General features: G+C 46.3%; 1 protein-coding gene across 1 annotated transcript in view; it reads right to left on the reverse strand.

Moving 5' to 3' along the window:
* Positions 1 to 25,347, reverse strand: part of LOC138370541 (uncharacterized) — a 276,089-nt gene that overhangs the window by 16,424 nt on the left and 234,318 nt on the right. The window contains exon 3 of the mRNA XM_069334925.1: positions 9,006 to 9,138. Coding sequence (XP_069191026.1) covers positions 9,006 to 9,138 — 133 coding nt within the window. The remainder of the gene's footprint in view (positions 1 to 9,005; positions 9,139 to 25,347) is intronic.

The raw sequence follows: 25,347 nt of genomic DNA on the forward strand, positions 1-25,347 counted from the left end.
ATGGGTGGTAACGCTTATGGTTGATGGGTGGTAACGCTTATGGTTGGTGGGTGGTGGTAGGTGGTAACGCTTATGGTTGATGAGTGGTAACGCTTATGGTTGGTGAGTGGTGGTAGGTGGTAACGCTTATGGTTGATGGGTGGTAACACTTATCGTTGGTGGGTGGTGGTGGGTGGTAACGCTTATGGTTGATAGGTGGTAACACTTATGGTTGGTGGGTGGTAACGCTTATGGTTCATGGGTGGTAACACTTATGGTTGGTGGTTGGTGGTGGGTGGTAACGCTTATGGTTGATGGGTGGTAACGCTTATGGTTGGTGGATGGTGGTGGGTGGTAACGCTTATAGTTGGTGTATGGTGGTGGTGGGTGGTAACGCTTATGGTTGGTAGGTGGTGGTGGGTGGTAACGCTTATGGTTGATGGGTTATGGTGGGTGGTAACGCTTATAGTTGATGGGTGGTGGTAGGTGGTAACGCTTATGGTTTGTGGATGGTGGTGGGTGGTAACGCTTATGGTTGGTGGGTGGTGGTAGGTGGTAACGCTTATGGTTGATGGGTGGTGGTGGGTGGTAACGCTTATAGTTGATGGGTGGTGGTGGGTGGTAACGCTTATGGTTGATGGGTGGTGGTGAGTGGTAACGCTTATGGTTGGTGGGTGGTAACGCTTATGGTTGATGGGTGGTGTTGGGTGGTAACGCTTATGGCTTGTGGATAGTGGTGGGTGGTAACGCTAATAGTTGATGGGTGGTGGTGGGTGGTAACGCTTATGGTTGGTGGGAGGTAACGCTTATGGTTGGTGGGTGGTAACGCTTATGGTTGGTTGTTGGTGGTGGGTGGTAACGCTTATGGTTGGTGGGTGGTGGTGGGTGGTAACGCTTATTGTTAGTGGATGGTAGTGGGTGCTAACGCTTATGGTTAGTGGGTGGTAACGCTTATTGATGGGGGATGGTGGTTGGTGGTAACGCTTATGGTTGGTGGATGGTAGTGGGTGGTAACGCTTATGGTTGGTGTATGGTGGTGGGTGGTAACGCTTATGGTTGGTGGATGGTGGTGGGTGGTAACGCTTATGGTTGGTGGGTGGTAACGCTTATGGTTGGTGGATGGTGGTGGGTGGTAACGCTTATGGTTGGTGGATGGTGGTGGGTGGTAACGCTTATGGTTGGTGGGTGGTAACGCTTATGGTTGGTGGTGGGTGGTAACGCTTATGGTTGGTGGATAGTGTTGGGTGGTAACGCTTATGGTTGGTGGATGGCGGTGGGTGGTAACGCTTATGGTTGGTGTATGGTGGTGGGTGGCAACGGTTATGCTTGATGGGTGGTAACGCTTATGGTTGATGGGTGGTAACGCTTATGGTTGGTGGGTGGTGGTAGGTGGTAACGCTTATGGTTGATGGGTGGTAACGCTTATGGTTGGTGAGTGGTGGTGGGTGGTAACGCTTATGGTTGGTGGATGGTGGTGGGTGGTAACGCTTATGGTTGGTGGGTGGTAACGCTTATGGTTGGTGGATGGTGGTGGGTGGTAACGCTTATGGTTGGTGTATGGTGGTGGGTGGTAACGCTTATGGTTGGTGGATGGTGGTGGGTGGTAACGCTTATGGTTGGTGGGTGGTAACGCTTATGGTTGGTGGTGGGTGGTAACGCTTATGGTTGGTGGATAGTGTTGGGTGGTAACGCTTATGGTTGGTGGATGGCGGTGGGTGGTAACGCTTATGGTTGGTGTATGGTGGTGGGTGGCAACGCTTATGCTTGATGGGTGGTAACGCTTATGGTTGATGGGTGGTAACGCTTATGGTTGGTGGGTGGTGGTAGGTGGTAACGCTTATGGTTGATGGGTGGTAACGCTTATGGTTGGTGAGTGGTGGTAGGTGGTAATGCTTATGGTTGGTGGGTGGTGGTGGGTGGTAACGCTTATGGTTGGTGGGTGGTGGTGGGTGGTAACGCTTATGGTTGGTTGGTGGTGGTAGGTGGTAACGCTTATGGTTGGTGGGTGGTGGTGGGTGGTAACGCTTATGGTTGATGGGTGGTAACACTTATGGTTGGTGGGTGGTAACGCTTATGGTTGATGGGTGGTAACACTTGTGGTTGGTGGGTGGTGGTGGGTGGTAACGCTTATGGTTGAATGGTGGTAACGCTTATGGTTGGTGTATGGTGGTGGTGGGTGGTAACGCTTATGGTTGAATGGTGGTAACGCTTATGGTTGGTGTATGGTGGTGGTGGGTGGTAACGCTTATAGTTGGTGTATGGTGGTGGGTGGTAACGCTTATGGTTGGTGGGTGGTAACGCTTATGGTTGGTGGATGGTGGTGGGTGGTAACGCTTATGATTGGTGTATGGTGGTGGGTGGTAACGCTTATGGTTGGTGGATGGCGGTGGATGGTAACGCTTGTGGTTGGTGGGTGGTAACGCTTATGGTTGATGGATGGTGGTGGGTGGTAACGCTTATGGTTGGTGGATGGTGGTGGATGGTAACGCTTGTGGTTGGTGGGTGGTAACGCTTATGGTTGATGGATAGTGGTGGCTGGTAACGCTTATGGTTGGTGGGTGGTAACGTTTATGGTTGGTGGATGGTGGTGGGTGGTAACGCTTATGGATGGTGGATGGCGGTGGGTGGTAACGCTTATGGTTGGTGTATGGTGGTGGGTGGTAACGCTTATGGTTGATGGGTGGTAACGCTTATGGTTGATGGGTGGTAACGCTTATGGTTGGTGGGTGGTGGTAGGTGGTAACGCTTATGGTTGATGAGTGGTAACGCTTAAGGTTGGTGAGTGGTGGTAGGTGGTAACGCTTATGGTTGATGGGTGGTAACACTTATCGTTGGTGGGTGGCGGTGGGTGGTAACGCTTATGGTTGATGGGTGGTAACGCTTATGGTTGATAGGTGGTAACACTTATGGTTGGTGGGTGGTAACGCTTATGGTTCATGGGTGGTAACACTTATGGTTGGTGGGTGGTGGTGGGTGGTAACGCTTATGGTTGATGGGTGGTAACGCTTATGGTTGGTGGATGGTGGTGGGTGGTAACGCTTATAGTTGGTGTATGGTGGTGGTGGGTGGTAACGCTTATGGTTGGTAGGTGGTGGTGGGTGGTAACGCTTATGGTTGATCGGTGGTGGTGGGTGGTAACGCTTATGGTTTGTGGATGGTGGTGGGTGGTAACGCTTATGGTTGGTGGGTGGTGGTAGGTGGTAACGCTTATGGTTGATGGGTGGTGGTGGGTGGTAACGCTTATAGTTGATGGGTGGTGGTGGGTGGTAACGCTTATGGTTGATGGGTGGTGGTGAGTGGTAACGCTTATGGTTGGTGGGTGGTAACGCTTATGGTTGATGGGTGGTGTTGGGTGGTAACGCTTATGGTTTGTGGATGGTGGTGGGTGGTAACGCTTATAGTTGATGGGTGGTGGTGGGTGGTAACGCTTATGGTTTGTGGATGGTGGTGGGTGGTAACGCTTATGGTTGGTGGGTGGTAACGCTTATGGTTGATGGGTGGTGTTGGGTGGTAACGCTTATGGTTGATGGGTGGTGGTGAGTGGTAACGCTTATGGTTGATGGGTGGTGGTGGGTGGTAACGCTTATGGTTGGTGGGTGGTAACGCTTATGGTTGGTGGGTGGTAACGCTTATGGTTGGTGGGTGGTAACGCTTATGGTTGGTGGGTGGTAACGCTTATGGTTGGTGGGTGGTAACGCTTATGGTTGGTGGGTGGTGGTGGGTGGTAACGCTTATGGTTGGTGGATGGTAGTGGGTGGTAACGCTTATGGTTAGTGGGTGGTAACGCTTATTGATGGTGGATGGTGGTGGGTGGTAACGCTTGTGGTTGGTGGATGGTAGTGGGTGGTAACGCTTATGGTTGGTGGGTGGTAACGCTTATGGTTGGTGGATGGTGGTGGGTGGTAATGCTTATGGTTGGTGTATGGTGGTGGGTGGTAACGCTTATGGTTGGTGGATGGTGGTGGGTGGTAACGCTTATGGTTGGTGGGTGGTAACGCTTATGGTTGGTGGATAGTGGTGGGTGGTAACGCTTATGGTTGGTGGATGGCGGTGGGTGGTAACGCTTATGGTTGGTGGATGGTGGTGGGTGGTAACGCTTATGGTTGGTGGGTGGTAACGCTTATGGTTGGTGGATAGTGGTGGGTGGTAACGCTTATGGTTGGTGGATGGTGGTGGTTGGTAACGCTTATGGTTGATGGGTGGTAACGGCTATGGTTGATGGGTGGTAACGCTTATGGTTGGTGGGTGGTGGTAGGTGGTAACGCTTATGGTTGATGGGTGGTAACGCTTATGGTTGGTGAGTGGTGGTAGGTGGTAACGCTTATGGTTGATGGGTGGTAACACTTATGGTTGGTGGGTGGTGGTGGGTGGTAACGCTTATGGTTGATGGGTGGTAACACTTACGGTTGGTGGGTGGTGGTGGGTGGTAACGCTTATGGTTGATGGGTGGTAACACTTACGGTTGGTGGGTGGTGGTGGGTGGTAACGCTTATGGTTGATGGGTGGTAACACTTATGGTTGGTGGGTGGTGGTGGGTGGTAATGCTTATGGTTGATGGGTGGTAACGCTTATGGTTGGTGTATGGTGGTGGTGGGTGGTAACGCTTATAGTTGGTGTATGGTGGTGGGTGGTAACGCTTATGGTTGGTGTATGGTGGTGGGTGGTAACGCTTATGGTTGGTGGATGGTGGTGGGTGGTAACGCTTATGGTTGGTGTATGGTGGTGGGTGGTAACGCTTATGGTTGGTGGATGGTGGTGGATGGTAACGCTTATGGTTGGTGGGTCGTGGTGGGTGGTAACGCTTATGGTTGGTGGGTGGTAACGCTTATGGTTGGTGTTTGGTGGTGGGTGGTAACGCTTATGGTTGGTGGATGGTGGTGGATGGTAACGCTTGTGGTTGGTGGGTGGTAACGCTTATGGTTGATGGATGGTGGTGGGTGGTAACGCTTATGGTTGGTGGATAGTGGTGGGTGGTAACGCTTATGGTTGGTGGGTGGTAACGCTTATGGTTGATGGGTGGTAACATTTATGGTTGGTGGGTGGTGGTGGGTGGTAACGCTTATGGTTGGTGTATGGTGGTGGTGGGTGGTAACGCTTATGGTTGGTGTATGGTGGTGGGTGGTAACGCTTATGGTTGGTGTATGGTGGTGGGTGGTAACGCTTATGGTTGGTGTATGGTGGTGGGTGGTAACACTTATGGTTGGTGGGTGGTGGTGGGTGGTAACGCTTATGGTTGGTGGGTGGTAACGCTTATGGTTGGTGGGTGGTAAAAGTGCTGGTTAGAGGGCGTGCTTAAGGTGACTGGAAAGGAAAGTAATCTAGAAATAATTTTGCTGACAACTGAAAGTCTCTCTCCTTATGTTAGTTCAACTACGCAAGTCTTCCATGCAGTTGAGAAATGGTCTTGTTGCTGAGTGTTTGGTGAGAGGCAAGAGTGTTTGGTGAGAGGCAAGAGTGTCTGGTGAGAGGCAAGAGTGTTTGGTGAGAGGCAAGAGTGTTTGTGAGAGGCAAGAGTGTCTGGTGAGAGGCAAGAGTGTCTTGTGAGAGGCAAGAGTGTCTGGTGAGAGGCAAGAGTGTCTTGTGAGAGGCAAGAGTGTCTGGTGAGAGGCAAGAGTGTCTGGTGAGAGGCAAGAGTGTTTGATGAGAGGCAAGAGTGTTTGGTGAGAGGCAAGAGTGTCTGGTGAGAGGCAAGAGTGTTTGGTGAGAGGCAAGAGTGTTTGTGAGAGGCAAGAGTGTTTGTGAGAGGCAAGAGTGTCTGGTGAGAGGCAAGAGTGTCTGGTGAGAGGCAAGAGTGTTTGGTGAGAGGCAAGAGTGTTTGGTGAGAGGCAAGAGTGTTTGTGAGAGGCAAGAGTGTTTGTGAGAGGCAAGAGTGTCTGGTGAGAGGCAAGAGTGTTTGGTGAGAGGCAAGAGTGTCTGGTGAGAGGCAAGAGTGTTTGTGAGAGGCAAGAGTGTTTGTGAGAGGCAAGAGTGTCTGGTGAGAGGCAAGAGTGTCTGGTGAGAGGCAAGAGTGTCTGGTGAGAGGCAAGAGTGTCTGGTGAGAGGCAAGAGTGTTTGTGAGAGGCAAGAGTGTTTGTGAGAGGCAAGAGTGTCTGGTGAGAGGCAAGAGTGTCTGGTGAGAGGCAAGAGTGTTTGTGAGAGGCAAGAGTGTTTGTGAGAGGCAAGAGTGTCTGGTGAGAGGCAAGAGTGTTTGGTGAGAGGCAAGAGTGTTTGGTGAGAGGCAAGAGTGTTTGTGAGAGGCAAGAGTGTTTGTGAGAGGCAAGAGTGTCTGGTGAGAGGCAAGAGTGTTTGTGAGAGGCAAGAGTGTCTGGTGAGAGGCAAGAGTGTCTGGTGAGAGGCAAGAGTGTTTGTGAGAGGCAAGAGTGTTTGTGAGAGGCAAGAGTGTCTGGTGAGAGGCAAGAGTGTCTGGTGAGAGGCAAGAGTGTCTGGTGAGAGGCAAGAGTGTTTGTGAGAGGCAAGAGTGTTTGGTGAGAGGCAAGAGTGTTTGGTGAGAGGCAAGAGTGTCTGGTGAGAGGCAAGAGTGTCTGGTGAGAGGCAAGAGTGTTTGGTGAGAGGCAAGAGTGTCTGGTGAGAGGCAAGAGTGTCTGGTGAGAGGCAAGAGTGTCTGGTGAGAGGCAAGAGTGTTTGTGAGAGGCAAGAGTGTTTGTGAGAGGCAAGAGTGTCTGGTGAGAGGCAAGAGTGTCTGGTGAGAGGCAAGAGTGTTTGTGAGAGGCAAGAGTGTTTGTGAGAGGCAAGAGTGTCTGATGAGAGGCAAGAGTGTCTGGTGAGAGGCAAGAGTGTCTGGTGAGAGGCAAGAGTGTCTGGTGAGAGGCAAGAATGTTTGGTGAGAGGCCAGAGTGTCTGGTGAGAGGCAAGAGTGCCTGGTGAGAGGCAAGAGTGTTTGGTGAGAGGCAAGAGTGTCTGGTGAGAGGCAAGAGTGTCTGGTGAGAGGCAAGAGTGTTTGGTGAGAGGCAAGAGTGTTTAGAGATAGGCAAGAGTGTCTGGTGAGAGGCAAGAGTGTCTGGTGAGAGGCAAGAGTGTCTGGTGAGAGGCAAGAGTGTTTGGTGAGAGGCAAGAGTGTCTGGTGAGAGGCAAGAGTGTTCTGACCATGCCTCGCACCTCGTAAAGAACCTTGGAGTACTTTTTCGGCCATAGAGTAATTATTGTTAAAGGGGTTTTATGAGTCTTGTCGGCGCTCTAAGACAATGTATTTCCAGTCACTCTTCTGTATACATCTTGTGTATTTATCTGTGAAACGTGTTATGCCTCACTGAACATTAGACTTGTGTGATCTATATAGTACGTTGGTTGTATTAATTAATTCATCTGCGAGTTTAATAGTTAGACACTAGTGCTGAAAGTAATTTACGCTCCTGAATGTTAGTGACTGAACCATCACGAAACTATCCGAAGAGATGACAGAGTGAAGTGTTACTAGCTTAATTCTAAACGAACATAGTGATTCCGCACATGTGGTCAGCAGAGCCATGGCGGGATCATCCTAGTAAGGTAGAACAGGTACCATCACCAGCTATCCTAGGACAGGTACCATCACCAGCTATCCTAGGACAGGTACCATCACCAGGTATCCTAGGACAGGTACCATCACCACGAAGCTACCTGTCCACAGCCTTCCACCGTCTAGGCGGCCCCCGAGCACAAAGACACACTGAGCATGACAAATTTGTCTTTTCTCAAATATGTGTTAATATTATTATATGTTAGAATGTGTTGAATAGTCAGGCCTGAGTTGAGTGAGGTTAAGGCCCACAGGAAGGAGCCAAGTTAATATTGGAAGATAGACTATGAGTTGCCTATGGTATGCCAGGGCACTTAGTGCTATGCAGGGCACTTTCCAAAAGGTCAGAAAACATACTGGTAGACCAGGGCACTTACCATGAGGTCAGATCACTTCCCATGACATACACAAGGGTAGGGCATAACACTTATCATGAGGCCAGGACACTTACTAGGTTGTCAAGACAGTTACCAGGAGACTAGAACTCTTACTAGGATGCCAAGACACTTACCAGGAGGCCAGGACACTTACTAGGAGGCCAGGACACGTACTAGGAGGCCAGGACACTTACTAGGAGGCCAGGACACTTACTAGGAATCGAAGACACTTACCAGGAGACCAGGACACTTACCAGGAGGCCACGACACTAACCAGGAGGCCAAGACACTTACCAGGAAGGCAGGACACTTACTAGGAGGCCAGAACACTTACCAGGAGTCCAGGACACTTGCCAGTAGGCCAGGACACTTACCAGGAGGCCAAGACACTTACCAGGAGGCCAGGACACTTACCAGGAGGCCAGGACACTTACCAGGAGTCCAGGACACTTGCCAGTAGGCCAGGACACTTACCAGGAGGCCAAGACACTTACCAGGAGGCCAGGACACTTACCAGGAGGCCAGGACACTTACCAATAGGCCAGGACACTTACCAGGAGGCCAGGACACTTACCAGGAGGCCAGGACACTTACCAGGTGGCCAGGACACTTACCAGGTGGCCAGGACACTTACCAGGAGGCCAGGACACTTACCAGGAGGCCAGAACACTTACCAGGAGGCCAGAACACTTACCAGCAGACCAGGACACTTACCAGGAGGCCAGGACATTTACCAGGAGGCCAAGACACTTACCAGGAGGCCAGAACACTTACCAGGAGACCAGCACACTTACCAGGAGGCCAGGACATTTACCAGGATGCCAAGACACTTACCAGGAAGCCAGGACACTTACCAGGATGCCAAGACACTTACCAGGATGCCAAGACACTTACCAGGAGGCCAAGACACTTACCAGGAAACCAGGACACTTACCAGGAGGCCAGGACACTTACCAGGATGCCAAGACACTTACCAGGATGCCAAGACACTTACCAGGAGGCCAAGACACTTACCAGGAGACCAGGACACTTACCAGGAGGCCAGGACACTTACCAGGATGCCAAGACACTTACCAGGATGCCAAGACACTTACCAGGAGGCCAAGACACTTACCAGGTGGCCAGGACACTTACCAGGATGCCAAGACACTTACCAGGAGGCGAGGGGGCGGTCAGCATGTGACGGCAGCACTCCTCGGCGGCCTGGCAGCAGCTGATCCACTTGCCATGCCCGACCTCCCCTCTGAAGGTCGCCTTCAGCTCCTCCGACGACGTCACTGCCTTCTCCTGTGGGCACAAGAGACACGACAGGTGACGACACTTTCCCTCGTTCGTAACATGTGACACGTCCCCTCGGTCACAACTTGTGACACGTCCCCTCGGTCATAACTTGTGACACGTCCCCTCTGTCACAACATGTGACACGTCCCCTCTGTCACAACATGTGACACGTCCCCTCTGTCACAACGTGTGACACGTTCCCTCGGTCACAACATGTGACACGTCCCCTCGGTCACAACATGTGACACGTCCCCTCTGTCACAACATGTGACACGTCCCCTCGGTCACAACATGTGACACGTCCCCTCGGTCACAACATGTGACACGTCCCCTCGGTCACAACTTGTGACACGAACAAGTGAGGAAGTGTCAGTTGAATTTGACCAATAGCGTGCGACCTGGCACACTAGACCAATCAGCGAAAGCGTAACAAATATCAAGAAGCTACACGATATATATACACACTGAGATATGTTCCTTACTCATCAGTTGATATACACTCAAGTTCTTTCTTTACTACTGGAGTATGTTCAGTGCTAAAGTATACTTGCTGGTTGATCCAGATCGACAACGCTATTTGATGGTTAATGTGAACACTGGAAGAGCAGCGCTCCTGTGATTAGTGCTAGTGAGAGTGTTGGTCAATACTCGCAGATGGAAGAGAACAAGAATAACTTTGTTGTTCGAATGTAATAACAATTTCTAAAGCAATTTAGATTATTTATAAGCGGCCTAGTTCTTGACTTAGCAACATGTAAGACTGACTTTTCATAATCACACACCTGTGAATATAACACCTGACTTAGTCCTGTTATAAAAGTTCACTAGTAATATCATACTCGAAGAATTAGCTAAACTTTCACACATTTTCAGGATTTTAATGGCAGTTTTCAAAAATAATTATACAATAAAATAATTTTATTTAGGTACTCGTCCAGTACCTTAATAGGTTGTGTGTGTGGAAAACTCCACCATACATGAATTTATAATCAATGATATGAAGTACTTCCTAAATCATACATCTATGTACACCACAGTCGTCACGTCACCCTATAGGCCTATAGGTGCCTATAATGACAACGGTCATGTGGTCAATCTTAAGCCATAAGAGTGATTAATTGAAAAATAATTGACTACCTGTGACGTCATATGAAAATCACAATAAAAAATTAATTGATACTATAAGTACTGCAAATAATCGTTAAATCGTCTATATATTTATCTTAAAAATACACTTTATCTCAAAATATCCGTCTAGACGAGAATTTATTAATCAAATATATCAAAGCTGGCTACCCTCATTCAGAGAGGGGCAGAGGGGCTACCCTCATTCAGAGAGGGGCAGAGGGGCTACCCTCATTCAGAGAGGGGCAGAGGGGCTACCCTCATTCAGAGAGGGGCAGAGGGGCTACCCTCATTCAGAGAGGGGCAGAGGGGCTACCCTCATTCAGAGAGGGGGCAGAGGGGCTACCCTCACGCAGAGAGGGGGCAGAGGGGCTACCCTCATTCAGAGAGGGGCAGAGGGGCTACCCTCATTCAGAGAGGGGCAGAGGGGCTACCCTCATTCAGAGAGGGGGCAGAGGGGCTACCCTCACGCAGAGAGGGGGCAGAGGGGCTACCCTCATTCAGAGAGGGGCAGAGGGGCTACCCTCATTCAGAGAGGGGGCAGAGGGGCTACCCGCACGCAGAGAGGGGGCAGAGGGGCTACCCTCATTCAGAGAGGGGCAGAGGGGCTACCCTCATTCAGAGAGGGGGCAGAGGGGCTACCCTCATTCAGAGAGGGGGCAGAGGGGCTACCCTCACGCAGAGAGGGGCAGAGGGGCTACCCTCATTCAGAGAGGGGCAGAGGGGCTACCCTCATTCAGAGAGGGGGCAGAGGGGCTACCCTCACTCAGAGAGGGGGCAGAGGGGCTACCCTCACTCAGAGAGGGGGCAGAGAGGCTACCCTCACTCAGAGGGGGGCACAGGACACCAAGCGCTCGACCGTCAGACGGCTTTGTTTACATCACACAGTGCACGCGTGTGACGGTGTTTACATCACACAGTGCACGCGTGTGACGGTGTTTACATCACATAACGCACGCGTGTGACGGTGTTTACATCACACAACGCACGCGTGTGACGGTGTTTACATCACACAGTGCACGCGTGTGACGGTGTTTACATCACACAGTGCACGCGTGTGACGGTGTTTACATCACACAGTGCACGCGTGTGACGGTGTTTACATCACACAGTGCACGCGTGTGACGGTGTTTACATCACACAGTGCATGCGTGTGACGGTGTTTACATCACACAGTGCACGCGTGTGACGGTGTTTACATCACACAACGCACGCGTGTGACGGTGTTTACATCACACAACGCACGCGCGTGACGGTGTTTACATCACACAACGCACGCGCGTGACGGTGTTCGGGACGTTTAAGAAACTTAACCCCGCACAAACCATCATTTCCTCTCAGTGAGAGGCCCAGGAGACACTCAGGGAGGCGCTGCAATATAAGCAAACCTGGAATTTGTTTCAATAACTCATTACTGCGGTTCATTATCATTGCCTTATCTTATCAAGAGACATCTTTAATCTGGCAACTGTCAGACCGGCACCGGTTCTCAGTTTAGATAAGTCGTTAAGAGTTTGAAGTATGTTTAATTGGCCAATTTGCATGTTCCTATGTCCTTCATTTTTCCATAAGACTTTTAGCCGTTAAAAGGCGGGGGAACTCTCAAGTAAATTAAACATCTATATTAATTCTTATAATAATTCATCAATCTGTTAATTAATAATAATAATAAATTTAATTCTTATAATCCAAGCTGAAATAAGTTCATCTATATAAATAAAAATGGAAATGTTCGTTTGTTCAAAATCGCTAATCTCCGAAAGTTCTTTTCCGATTGCTTTGAAATTTTTACACAATGTTCCATTCGCATCCGAGCAGGTTTTTATATACGTACTATATAGACGTCACGTCTGTGACGGTAAAAACATGTTTTTTTGGAAACACTGTGTTTTTCACATGTTTTTCATGTGAGGGAAATCTGCGAAACCTCCTTACCGATTGCTTTGAAATTTTGACACAATGTTCCATTCGAAAAGGGGTGTTTTTATATGCCTACTATATACATGCTTCACGTGTGACAGGAAAAAACATTCTTTTTTTGAAAAATACCGCCATCTGTTGAATGTAAGAGAAACACCCAATGAAATCTCCGAAAGTTCTTCACCGATTGCTTTGAAATTTTGACACAACGAATACACGTGTGTTTTCATACACCTTCTATATAGATGCCACCCCTGTGACAGGTAAAAACATGTTTGTTTGTTTCTAACAGCGCCATCTGTTGCACGTAGGAGCAACATTCGCAATACTAAATATGTTACAATTCCATTTCAATGTTTCCGGTTCCGATTGATAAATTTTATTTTTATAGATTTTGATTTTTTTTTTTTTTTTTTAATTATTTTGTATGACATTGTGTTGGAGTTCAGCTGTGTTGTTTACCATACAGTTCATTTTGTAAGTATAAGTATAGATGCCACACCTGTGACAGGTAAAACTATGCTTTTCTTGAAAAACAGCGTCATCTGTTGCATGTAAGAGCAACACACATGCTATACTAAATATGTTTCCATTCCATTTCAATGTTTCTGATTGCATTGATAAATTGAATTTTAATAGATTTTGATTTATTTTCATTTTGATTTAATTATTTTGTTTGAATTGTGTTAGAATTGAGCTGTGTTGGTTGACATATCGTTCATTTTGTAAGTATAGTTTATTTTTATATTTTTCCATATTTTCATTTCATTTTTAACTGCTTTTTTTTATATTTCAGCGATGGGGAACATCAGATCACTTGATGTTCCCAATTTTCTGAGGGAACATCAGACCATTTGGGAAGGCATCGGGCGAGGGAGTGGGGAACGGTGGGGATGACGAGGGGACAGAAGTGAGAGATGGTGGGGGAGGACGAGGGAACAAGGGAGGGGGTAATGGTGGGGAGGCCGAGGAGACGGGTGAGAGGGGAATGGTGGGGAGGACTGGGGGACAGGGAAGGTTGCTGTGGCTCAGGAACGCACAGTGCAGCCTGTGGCCGGGTACTGCTAGTCAATAAATAATCAGAATTAATTATCAATCACTATCATAATTATCATCAAGTAATAATATTTCCCTGCATATAATCTATTACTCAACTTAATTCTTACTTGAATAATACAACTTGTTACTATTATATTTATTAGATAAAATCCCAGTTATTTCTTTTAACTGTTGAAAGTCCTAGGCTAGACTATGTACTGTGCTCGAATCTTGTATAAGCCTCAACAGTGAACTAGTAATTTTATAGTCATAGTGCTGTGTTTTTTAATATATACTATTTTTGTACTATGTACATTGATGTGGCAAAATACCAATAGGTACATGTAGTTGCTATCAATAACCTAGTATACTTAAGAAGTAGTACCTGATCAACTCGTCACACAAACCTCCCAGGAGAGCAAGAGGAATCTTTGGCTGGACATTTGCTACAGCTAAAGCATATTTTACTTGTTATAGTGCATGCATATACCAATTTGGCATTTACATAATTTGTTCATATAATAATTTCTAATCAACCCAAGGTATTTTACCTCACCGTGTGTATTCTGTCCAGTGGAAGGACTTTGACTGTAGGTACATAGGGTAGACCGGAAAAATATCTTGATAAACGCCGTTCCCAACGTAAGTATGCAATATGAACTATATTGAGCAATATGAACTATATTGAGCAATATGAACTATATTGAGCAATATGAACTATATTGAGCAATATGAACTATAATTTAATTTTTCATTTCAGTCAAAGGAGGCTGGGCACAAGGGATAACTTCCATGACCATCCCCCACCGTCGACCAGTCGTCCTGCAAAGTTTGGCACACTAGTCCCGAGTGTTTGTCCTTCTATCATCAACAGACAAAGAACAAACATACTAGATGGAATATCAAGTATTGTTTGGGTTATGAAGGCCACCTTGGTCGATCCTGCGCATGAGTCGATGTAGTGATTAGGTTGAACCAGTGACCATGTCGACCCTGTTATCAGAGGGTGGATAACATGTGCTGTGCCCATGTCGACTATGTGTCACCGGTTGAACCGCCGACACATAGTCGACATTGTGTTCGAATTGGCCAAGTGCTATGTTAACCTAGTGCCCAATGTTGGCTTGGTGCCAGTGTCGACCAAGTGCTTGGGTCGTTACGACATTGAGGTCGACACCGAATTAGTTATTACTGTCCTTAGTCAAGAAATGTAGAAACATGACCAGCCACCTCCTGTCCAACCCAATCCATTTTTAATCAGATAACTGAATACGACCCCGGCCTGGCCTGCCCGTGTTGATGCAATCACGGTTCAACGTTGGCTGAGAGAAGTCCCAACTGTCTGGCCTGCAGCTTTGAACAGACCGAATTTATGTATATAACAGAAAGGGTTCCCAGCGATGCTCGGGTTTTATTGTCTCTATGTCTGTCACTGTGCCTCTCAAACTCTGTTTCTATATTTTTTCTGTAAAAGTCTATGTCTCTCCTCCACTCCACTTTCCTTCACTGTTTGTCTTCCAATCTCTGTCATTCTGTCATCCATTATCTATCTGTATGTGTATATTTGTCTGTCTTCTTGTGTCTCTCTCTTGTTTCTCTCTCTTAATCTTACCATCTCTTCGCTGTTTACACAAATATATTATGCAGATGAAATGTCACAATAACGTGGCTGAAAAATGTTACACCAAACCTCACACTAGAAATTAAAGAGATGACGACGTTTCGCTCCGTCCTGAACCACAATCTACTTGATATTGGTCCAGGTCGAACCGAAACGTCGTCGTCTCTTTAATTTCTAGTGTGAGGTTTGGTGTAACATTTTTCAGCCACGTTATTGTGACATTTCATCTGCATAATATATTTGTGTAAACAGCGAAGAGATGGTAAGATTAAGAGAGAGAAACAAGAGAGAGACACAAGAAGACAGACAAATATACACATACAGATAGTGTGTGGTTTGGTCAACAAATATGTTATGTCGAAGTTTGAAGAAATAAAATATATTGCACTTTATCTATCAGATGGAGTTGGTGAGAGGTGTGTTACCCAACTAGCCCTGTACCTCTCCCTCCCCATCTCCCAGAACCCAGAAATGCACTGACCCCAGAGAGCCTCCTCACACGAGGACTCGTCCTCACTACCACCATACTGCATATTAGAACTAAATAAAATGTTTGAGAAAATTTTTGAGACTTTTGTGGATATCAGTGCTTAATGCTTTACACAATATAAAGAAATAGAAAAAAAATGGCTAAATCAATTGTTTTTTAATAATTCTAGGTCTATTTATATGATAATGCAATATTTTCTTGTGGCACTGACGCGGACAGTGTTATGTTTCATCTTTTACTTAGATACTTAGATTGTAATCCCAACCCACCCATGTAGTGCACATACCAAATAGTAATTACTGAAAAAATTCTGCAATGCTTGCCTGAAACATCTGATATCCCTCTATAATGTATCAATAAAGAAGAGATGTTTGTCTACCCGTCTGTCCCAGATTTGAGATCCGATGCTTGAGGCTAGCCTCATTAAACTTAGCATGATTAATCGTGATTTTGTCGGGATTGTCATGGAAAGGAGGGGGGGGGGGGGTTGGCCAAGTGCCTTCCTGAAAGGGGCACAACCAAAATGGCCCACCTTCGTTAAGAATGTGACTGTGAAATGTTCTGCCCAGAGTCCATAGGCTTTACCATTAGTTTATCGTGATACACTCCAGTTGCAAACTCTGTGTTGCAAACGCACTACATCACTGAATGCCCAGTTATTAGACCTTTCAGACTAGTTGGCATGAGGTACCTGGAGCTTTACAATTACTTTATTCATTCTCGTATTCTTGAAGATATCCTCACAGTATACCCAAAATTTGCCAGTGCAGGCTACTAAACACATGGCTCTGTATGACTAACCATCCTGCGAGATGGGGACTTGTATTACCACTGCTACCTTATTCACTCTTGTGTTGTTGATATCCTCAAAATGCATCCGGAGTCTGCCAGTGCAGACCGCTTATCACATGCCTCTGTATGACTAACCATCCTGTGTGATGGGGATTTTTTTAGCATCACCTAGTTAGCTTTTTTGACACACTGTACGCCACTTCATATAGTCTAGGGTAGCTGCACTAATGCAGATTACCTCATATCTTAATAAAAAAAAAAAAAGGGAATTCAGAAATTCCTCCATCGAAAATTTAAAATCTCACGAACACTGTGTCTATACTGACGGCTTAGTCCAATGTTCTACTGGACGGAATGCATCAGCATGTAGATTTTATAGAAAGAGTATTTGCACACAGAGTATCAGTGTCAGGTTAAACAACTGGCTGACCTCCACACAAGCAGAACTAGCGGCACTACAACTAGCTACAAGAACATTAAAAAACATAGGAGGAGGAATAATATTTTTGTGACAAGCAATCGAAAACTTCTCTTGGAAGATCAACAGCAAGAACCTCATACTACCAATTATAAATGACCTGATTGCTGCACAGAGTAAAGGGTCTCGAATCTCCTTCATATGAATACTATCACAAATAAATGTAACCCATCACAATGAGACAGACATTGCAGCCAAATTAGTGTGTAACAAAAATGAAGTTGAATTAGACCTAGGTATCCCAATCTCGGCTGTCAAAACTATATTGGTCCAAACACACAGGTCTGATAGGAGAGAAATTACTGACTCCCAACGACCTAAAAACAACAGTATGAAAAATTATGATTTGTTGAGATCTGTAACCTATGTTTATGGGCAGCACAAAACGTCCACCAGACTGTGCGACACAGTGGTTGCCAGGATCAGGTTGGGTTACCGTTACCTGTGGCAGGTGGCTACAGGTGAAAGATCTCCCAATCCTGAGCACTCCAAGTGCAAACTCTGTGAGCAGGAACTGGGGCATGAGCTTGCACACTATATCACCGAATTCCAAGTTATCAGACCATTCAGACCCGTTGGCATGAGATACCTGGAGCTTTGCAATTACTTTATTCACTCTCGTGTTCTTGAGGATATCCACATATTGCACCTAAAATTTGCCAGTGCAGGGTACTGAACCTGTGGCCCTGTATGACTAACCATCCTGCGAGATGGGGACTTTTAGTATCACTGCTGCCTTATTCATTCTCGTGTTCATGATATCCTCATAATGCACCCAGAGTTTGCCAGTGCAAACTACTGTTCACATGCCTCTGTATGACTAACCATCCTGTGTGATGGGGATTTTAGCCAACGTAGCTAGCTTTTTGACACACTGTACTCCCCATCATATAGTCTAGGGTAGCTGCACAAATGCAGATCTACCTAAATGTGTTAATAAAAAAATAAAAATTGAGATATTGCCTTCCAAAACGTGTATGCAGATGACAGATTTTAATTCTATTTGCATATATCCATTCATTTATACATTCGTCCAAACATCAATATATAGACGGTTGGACAGATGGTTAAAGAGAAGGACGGATTGTCGGATTTTTAAATGTATAGATTGATGGGTAGATACTTGGATGGATAGACTGATGGATTGATTGATAGACAGATAGATAGATAGATAAGTAGAGGATGGATAGATGTATTGATAGATTGATACATGGATATATAGATGCGTGGATAAATGGAGAGATTGATTGATGGATAGATGGACAGACGGATAGATGGATAGATGGACAGTGTTACAATATCAATGTTTTCTATGGAGTGAGTAATGGTGATTTCGACGCCATCTATGAACCTGCGCTCCAACTCAAAGATGAAATGCAGACAACGCGATCTGTTGGCGGAGGTGTGGCGTCTGTGAATGTCTCCTGTTTCATACCTCAGATAGGAGGTGAGGTCTATGGTGATGACCTCCGGTGAGTTAAGTAACGATATCAACGCCGTCTAGATTGTGCATTCGATTACAATTTCTGTTTCCCGGTGAAAGATTGTCATCATATGTTCTCCGTGTATATCTTGTCTGGTCAAAGACTTTTATGTCCACAGAGGTGTCGCGGAGGGTCTCTATTACACTGTGGAAGTCAGTTAATCCTGTGCAGTCCAGAACTCCTGACTTGTATTCTGTGAAGACAAGTGGCCGCCGTCGGTAATAAGCAGTGTGTTAGCTGTTGTACTTAGACAGTGTTGTGTGGACCGACGTACCCGGGATTTGGCCAAGAGGAGTTACTAGACGACAGTATTGGCCGTCTGCTGAAAAGTGCTGCTAGTGTGTTGCTAGACACTTCTGCCAGAGTGTTAGAGACCCTGGGAGTGATTATTTGTGACCCCTGTCAGCGTGTTGATGTAGCCCTCTGCCAGGGTGTTAGAGACCCTGGGAGTGAGTATTTGTGACCCCTGTCAGCGTGTTGATGTAGCCCTCTGCCAGAGTGTTAGAGACCCTGGGAGTGAGTATTTGTGACCCCTGTCAGCGTGTTGATGTAGCCCTCTGCCAGGGTGTTTCTGGAGAGCAGATGTGTGGTATTGACGATACGGTGTGTGCACTGGTCCATGTGTGCACTGGTCCATGTGTGCACTGGTCCATGTGTGCACTGGCCCATGTGTGCACTGGTCCATGTGTGCACTGGCCCATGTGTGCACTGAGGAAGGTGAACTCACCGGTGATCCCCATTAAGCGTGGACCAAAAATTACTAAGAATATATTGATAATTGAATTGAATTGAACACTCAGGGGAAAGCGCCAAGCCATTACGACTATATAGCCTTGAAAAGGTGTCAGGATAAGTTTTTTTGATGGGACACGAGGTTGGAATGGTGCCCAACCACTTAGAGACAGTGTTTAGTGTAATAAGAGGACAAATAGAAAGGTTAATTATTGGGGAGATGCAAAGATAGATGAATCTATCTTTGGATGGATAGAGATGAATGTATAAATAGATGGGTAGATGGATGAATTTATAGATGAATAAATGAATTGATGGGTAGATCTATTGATAAATAAATGAATTGATAGGTCAGTAGTTGACTAGATGGATGATGGACGAAAATATATATACACATATATATATATATATATATATATATATATATATATATATATATATATATATATATATATATATATATATATATGTATATATATATATAATATATATATATATATATATATATATATATATATATATATATATATATATATATATATATATATATATATATATATATAAGATGGGGCACTGTACACATTAGGAGATATAAGAACAGTTGTAAGGAACCTTAAGACAGAATGCTTCAGAACGCCATGAACAGCCCAGGATGTGTATGGCACCACGGGCTGGTGCTCCCTCCCGGTAATTACTAACAGAAAGGCCTGGTATAGAAAATTGGATCCTGCAGGCACAAGTAGGTGAGTACACACCAAAGGGGGGTCAAGGCGGGACCAAAGAGCCGGAGCTCATCCTCCTCAGCCCTGCAAGCACAACTTGGTGAGTACACCAGGAAACTTTAACATCATTATCAGGACAGTTTAGTGTGTCGGGTGGACGCTGTTGGTTCCCCTTTCAGTGCTCCAGAGCACTAATCATTAATTATATGAACTGGGGATTTAACATTTTTAGCGATAATGCAGTGTAATTCAATTATATTGCATAATTAATTATCTAAATTCCATTTGATGAGACAAAACAATTTATCATGTAATATGCAGCGGGAATGTTGCTGCCTGCCTACTCCCATGTTGGGGTATGTGTGTGTGTGTGTGTGTGTGTGTGTGTGTGTGTGTGTGTGTGTGTGTGTTTACTAGTTGTGTTTACTAGTTGTGTTTTTGCGGGGCCTTTGGGGGCCTTTGTGTGGGGGCCTGTGTGTGTGTGTGTGTGTGTGTGTGTGTGTGTGTGTCTGTGTGTGTGTGTGTGTGTGTCTGTACTCACCTAGTTGTACTCACCTAGTTGTGTTTGCGGGGGTTGAGCTCTGGCTCTTTGGTCCCGCCTCTCAACCGTCAATCAACAGGTGTACAGATTCCTGAGCCTATCGGGCTCTGTCATATCTACACTTGAAACTGTGTATGGAGTCAGCCTCCACCACATCACTTCCTAATGCATTCCATTTGTCAACCACTCTGACACTAAAAAAGTTCTTTCTAATATCTCTGTGGCTCATTTGGGCACTCAGTTTCCACCTGTGTCCCCTAATACGTGTGCCCCTTGTGTTAAATAGACTGTCTTTATCTACCCTATCAATCCCCTTCAGAATCTTGAATGTGGTGATCATGTCCCCCCTAACTCTTCTGTCTTCCAGCGAAGTGAGGTTTAATTCCCGTAGTCTCTCCTCGTAGCTCATACCTCTCAGCTCGGGTACTAGTCTGGTGGCAAACCTTTGAACCTTTTCCAGTTTAGTCTTATCCTTGACTAGATATGGACTCCATGCTGGGGCTGCATACTCCAGGATTGGCCTGACATATGTGGTATACAAAGTTCTGAATGATTCTTTACACAAGTTTCTGAATGCCGTTCGTATGTTGGCCAGCCTGGCATATGCCGCTGATGTTATCCGCTTGATATGTGCTGCAGGAGACAGGTCTGGCGTGATATCAACCCCCAAGTCTTTTTCCTTCTCTGACTCCTGAAGAATTCCCTCTCCCAGATGATACCTTGTATCTGGCCTCCTGCTCCCTACACCTATCTTCATTACATTACATTTGGTTGGGTTAAACTCTAACAACCATTTGTTCGACCATTCCTTCAGCTTGTCTAGGTCTTCTTGAAGCCTCAAACAGTCCTCTTCTGTTTTAATCCTTCTCATAATTTTAGCATCATCCGCAAACATTGAGAGAAATGAATCGATACCCTCCGGGAGATCATTTACATATATCAGAAACAAGATAGGACCGAGTACAGAGCCCTGTGGGACTCCACTGGTGACTTCACGCCAATCGGAGGTCTCACCCCTCACCGTAACTCTCTGCTTCCTATTGCTTAGATACTCCCTTATCCACTGGAGCACCTTACCAGCTACACCTGCCTGTCTCTCCAGCTTATGTACCAGCCTCTTATGCGGTACTGTGTCAAAGGCTTTCCGACAATCCAAGAAAATGCAGTCCGCCCAGCCCTCTCTTTCTTGCTTAATCTGTGTCACCTGATCGTAGAATTCTATCAAGCCTGTAAGGCAAGATTTACCCTCCCTGAATCCATGTTGGCGATTTGTCACGAAGTCCCTTCTCTCCAGATGTGTTACCAGGTTTTTTCTCACGATCTTCTCCATCACCTTGCATGGTATACAAGTCAAGGACACTGGCCTGTAGTTCAGTGCCTCTTGTCTGTCGCCCTTTTTGTATATTGGGACCACATTCGCCGTCTTCCATATTTCTGGTAGGTCTCCCGTCTCTAGTGACTTACTATACACTATGGAGAGTGGCAGGCAAAGTGCCTCTGCACACTCTTTCAGTACCCATGGTGAGATCCCATCTGGACCAACAGCCTTTCTAACATCCAGATCCAGCAGGTGTCTCTTGACCTCCTCTCTCGTAATTTCGAACTCCTCCAAGGCCGCCTGGTTTACCTCCCTTTCTCCTAACACAGTGACCTCACCCTGTTCTATTGTGAAGACCTCCTGGAACCTCTTGTTGAGTTCCTCACACACCTCTCTGTCATTCTCTGTATACCTGTCCTCGCCTGTTCTAAGTTTCAATACCTGTTCTTTCACTGTTGTTTTCCTTCTGATGTGACTGTGGAGTAGCTTTGGTTCGGTCTTGGCTTTGTTTGCTATATCATTTTCAAAATTTTTCTCTGCTTCTCTTCTCACCCTGACGTACTCATTCCTGGTTCTCTGGTATCTCTCTCTGCTTTCAGGTGTTCTGTTATTCCGGAAGTTCCTCCACGCCTTTTTGTTCAGTTTCTTCGCTTCCATACATGCCCTATTATACCATGGATTCTTCTGTTGCTTCTCGGATTTTTCCCTTTGGGCCGGGATGAACCTGTTTACTGCCTCCTGACACTTTTGGGTAACATAGTCCATCATACCCTGTACAGACTTGTCTCTGAGGTCTGTGTCCCAAGGTATTTCACTTAGGAAACTTCTCATCTGTTCATAATTCCCCTTTCGGTATGCCAGCCTTTTGATTCCTAGTTCTTTTTGGGGGGAGATAAGTCCTAGCTCTACCAGGTACTCAAAATTCAATACACTGTGGTCACTCATTCCCAAGGGCGCTTCCATCTTAACTTCCCTTATATCCCATTCATTTAGGGTAAATATCAAATCAAGCATTGCTGGTTCATCTTCTCCTCTCATTCTTGTTGGTTCTTTGGTGTGCTGGCTTAGAAAGTTTCTTGTTGCTACGTCCAGCAGCTTAGCTCTCCATGTTTCTGGTCCTCCATGCGGGTCTCTGTTCTTCCAATCTATCTTCCCATGGTTGAAGTCTCCCATAATTAGTAGTCCAGATCCATTCCTGCTAGCAACAGAAGCTGCTCTTTCTATTATGTTAATGGTGGCCATGTTGTTTCTATCATATTCCTGTCTAGGTCTTCTGTCATATGGTGGTGGATTATATATGACTGCGACTATAATTTTTTTCCCTCCATTTGTTACAGTACCTGCTATGTAGTCACTGAAACCTTCACATCCCTGAATATCCATCTCCTCAAAATCCCAGCCTTGTCTTACCAGCAGAGCTACACCACCCCCACCTCTTCCTTCCCTCTCTTTCCTCATAACATAATAGTCCTGTGGGAACACTGCATTTGTTATCGTTTTCGTGATCTTTGTTTCTGTGAGGGCTATTATGTCTGGGTTTTCCTCTAGTACCAGTTCTCCAAGCTCATTTGCTTTATTTGTAATTCCATCTATGTTTGTGTACATCGCTTTGAGGCTCACTTTCTTCTGTCCCTTCTCAAATTATAGTCATAGGAGCTGCCTCGTATGGGCCAATAGGCCTTCTGCAGTTACCTTTGTTCTTATGTTCTTAAATCGCCTCCTTCGTGAGTGTTCTGCTGGTGGGGGAGGCTGTTCCATGGGTGTGAGGACCTGTGAGGTGGATAACAGGGTCTCAGAGGATACTGGGATGAGGTGCGGGGAATCCAGTGAAGGGGGAGGGACAGGGAGGGTATGGGGTGAAAGGGGAGGGAGGACGGGAAGGAAAGGGGGGGAGGGAGGACTCGGGAGGAGGGGAGGGGTAGAAGGGTGGGGATTGGGTGTGGGGGGAGGGAGATTTTGCTGAACATTTGAGTGGGGGCAGGGAGGGTTTGGGGTAGGGGGGTTTTCTATGCAGAGGAGGGAGGCGGGGTTGTCCTCCCTTCTGGCGTTACTGGGTAGCTGGTTGTGGGTTCCCCCCTCGCCTCTGGGGGTGTTGGGTTGGGAGCTGTGACTTCCTGGTTTTCCCCTCTCACTCTGCGCCTCTTCCTTGCTTCTGCCGCCACGGCTCTCTCCTCCCTTGTCATGTCTCTTTGGAGGAATACATTTTTTAATTTTCCCACGTTTTTCAGGGAGCTCTTCCTTGATAGGATCTTCTCCTTTGTGTTCTCGCTTGCAAACACTATCTTTATCATTCGGTCTCGGTCTTTGTTGTACCGGCCTAGCCTGAAAACCTTCTCAATGCTATGCTCAGCCCCTTCCATGTCTAGTGCCTTTAGTACTTCATTCACTGCTGCTTTGTCCTTGTCACTCCACTCTGTCCTATTAGATCCTTCCTGCTCCTTAATACCCACAGCAACCACTGATCTGTTCCTTTCCAGCAGTTGGCTAGTGGAGCGTGCCGCCTCCTGCGAGGTGGCTGCTTTCATGGCCACCTCCATCACTGCAGTCATTACTTCAGAGTTATTTTTTTTTAGTATTTCCGCAAATGTTGCTTTTATTGTGGCATTCTCATCCAGAAAACTATTACCACCTTCTCCCTGGGTGGTTTTCTGATTCTCAGCCTCGATACCATTTTCTTTGAGGGCTCTAATCTCCTCCTTTGCTGCTGTCAGCTCTCTTTTCAGGTTGCTTATTTCGTTCTTCATTTCCTGCATCATATCTTGCATCTCACTCTTGATGTCCTCCAGAAACTGGGCGAACATTTCCTTCATCTCGTCACCTTGGCTCTTTCCTGTTCCCCTGGGACCTCTGGCTGCCATGCTTGACCCTGTTGGGATGGGGGAGGGAGAGAGAGAGAGAGAGGAAGATAGAGAGAAAGAGAGAGAAAGGGAGTGATAAAGGGAGAGATAAATGGGTGGGTGGGGGGGGGATCCGACCCTTCCACTGAAGTGAGAAGAAAGTAGAAGGGGAGGGGGGGAGGAGATGGAGAGAGAGGCGGGAGGGAGAGAGAGGAGAGGGAGAGAGTGGGTGAGGGAGAGAGTGGGTGAGGGAGAGAGCGGGTGAGGGAGAGAGCGGGTGAGGGAGAGAGGGGGGGAGGTGTGTGTGTCTGTGTGTGTGTGTGTGTGTAAAGGTATAGGAGGAGAGGTGCGCGCGGTGTCCCGTCTTCCCAGTACTCTTTGTCATATGACGCTTTGAAACTACGGAAGGTTTTAGAATCCAAACAAGTGAGAACCTTCTCACTTGTTTCAACTGTTTACCACTCATTTGCAAAAGAGAATTTTGCTATATGTTTGCGTCACAAATTTGTGTTTTCTTACCTTGAATTTATCACTTCATATATTTGAATTTGCATGTTTCAAGAATTTACTCACTATTTTTATGGTAAACAACGTTTCGTTAAAGGTCCTGAAGGCTCAACTGTGCCTTTTGCTTCTGTTCATGAATTGTCTTTCTGCTGTGGAATCTGCTGTACATTTCTACCTAATCTTCTTTGTCAATTGCTTTTACGATCTTATACGTTGCAATCATGCCTCCTATTACCAGTCTTATATATTGTGTAGTAAAATCTTGGTGCAATTAGTTTTTCTTGTAATATATTCCAATTACTTCTGGAGCCAGTTTAGTGGTACGTCTGTAAACTTTCTCGAGTTTCCTCTTGTGCTCTTCCTTAATGGAGCCGTCACGTAGGAGCTGCAACCTCCAATGGTGGTCTCACAAAGGTTGTGTACAGTACCCTGAAAAACTCTTTGTCCGGGTTTTAGATCTGCACTCGGATGCTGCCCGTTTGCATCAGCCGCTAATGTGATTCCATTGATAAGTGCCTCCAAAAACATGCTCAGTTTTATGACAAATCTTAAATTACTTTGCTTTTGATCCAGCAAACTGCTTTCAACTCATTATTCACTGGCATACAGG

The sequence above is a fragment of the Procambarus clarkii genome, chromosome 32 (genome assembly GCF_040958095.1).
Source record: "Procambarus clarkii isolate CNS0578487 chromosome 32, FALCON_Pclarkii_2.0, whole genome shotgun sequence".
Lineage (NCBI taxonomy): Eukaryota > Metazoa > Arthropoda > Malacostraca > Decapoda > Cambaridae > Procambarus > Procambarus clarkii.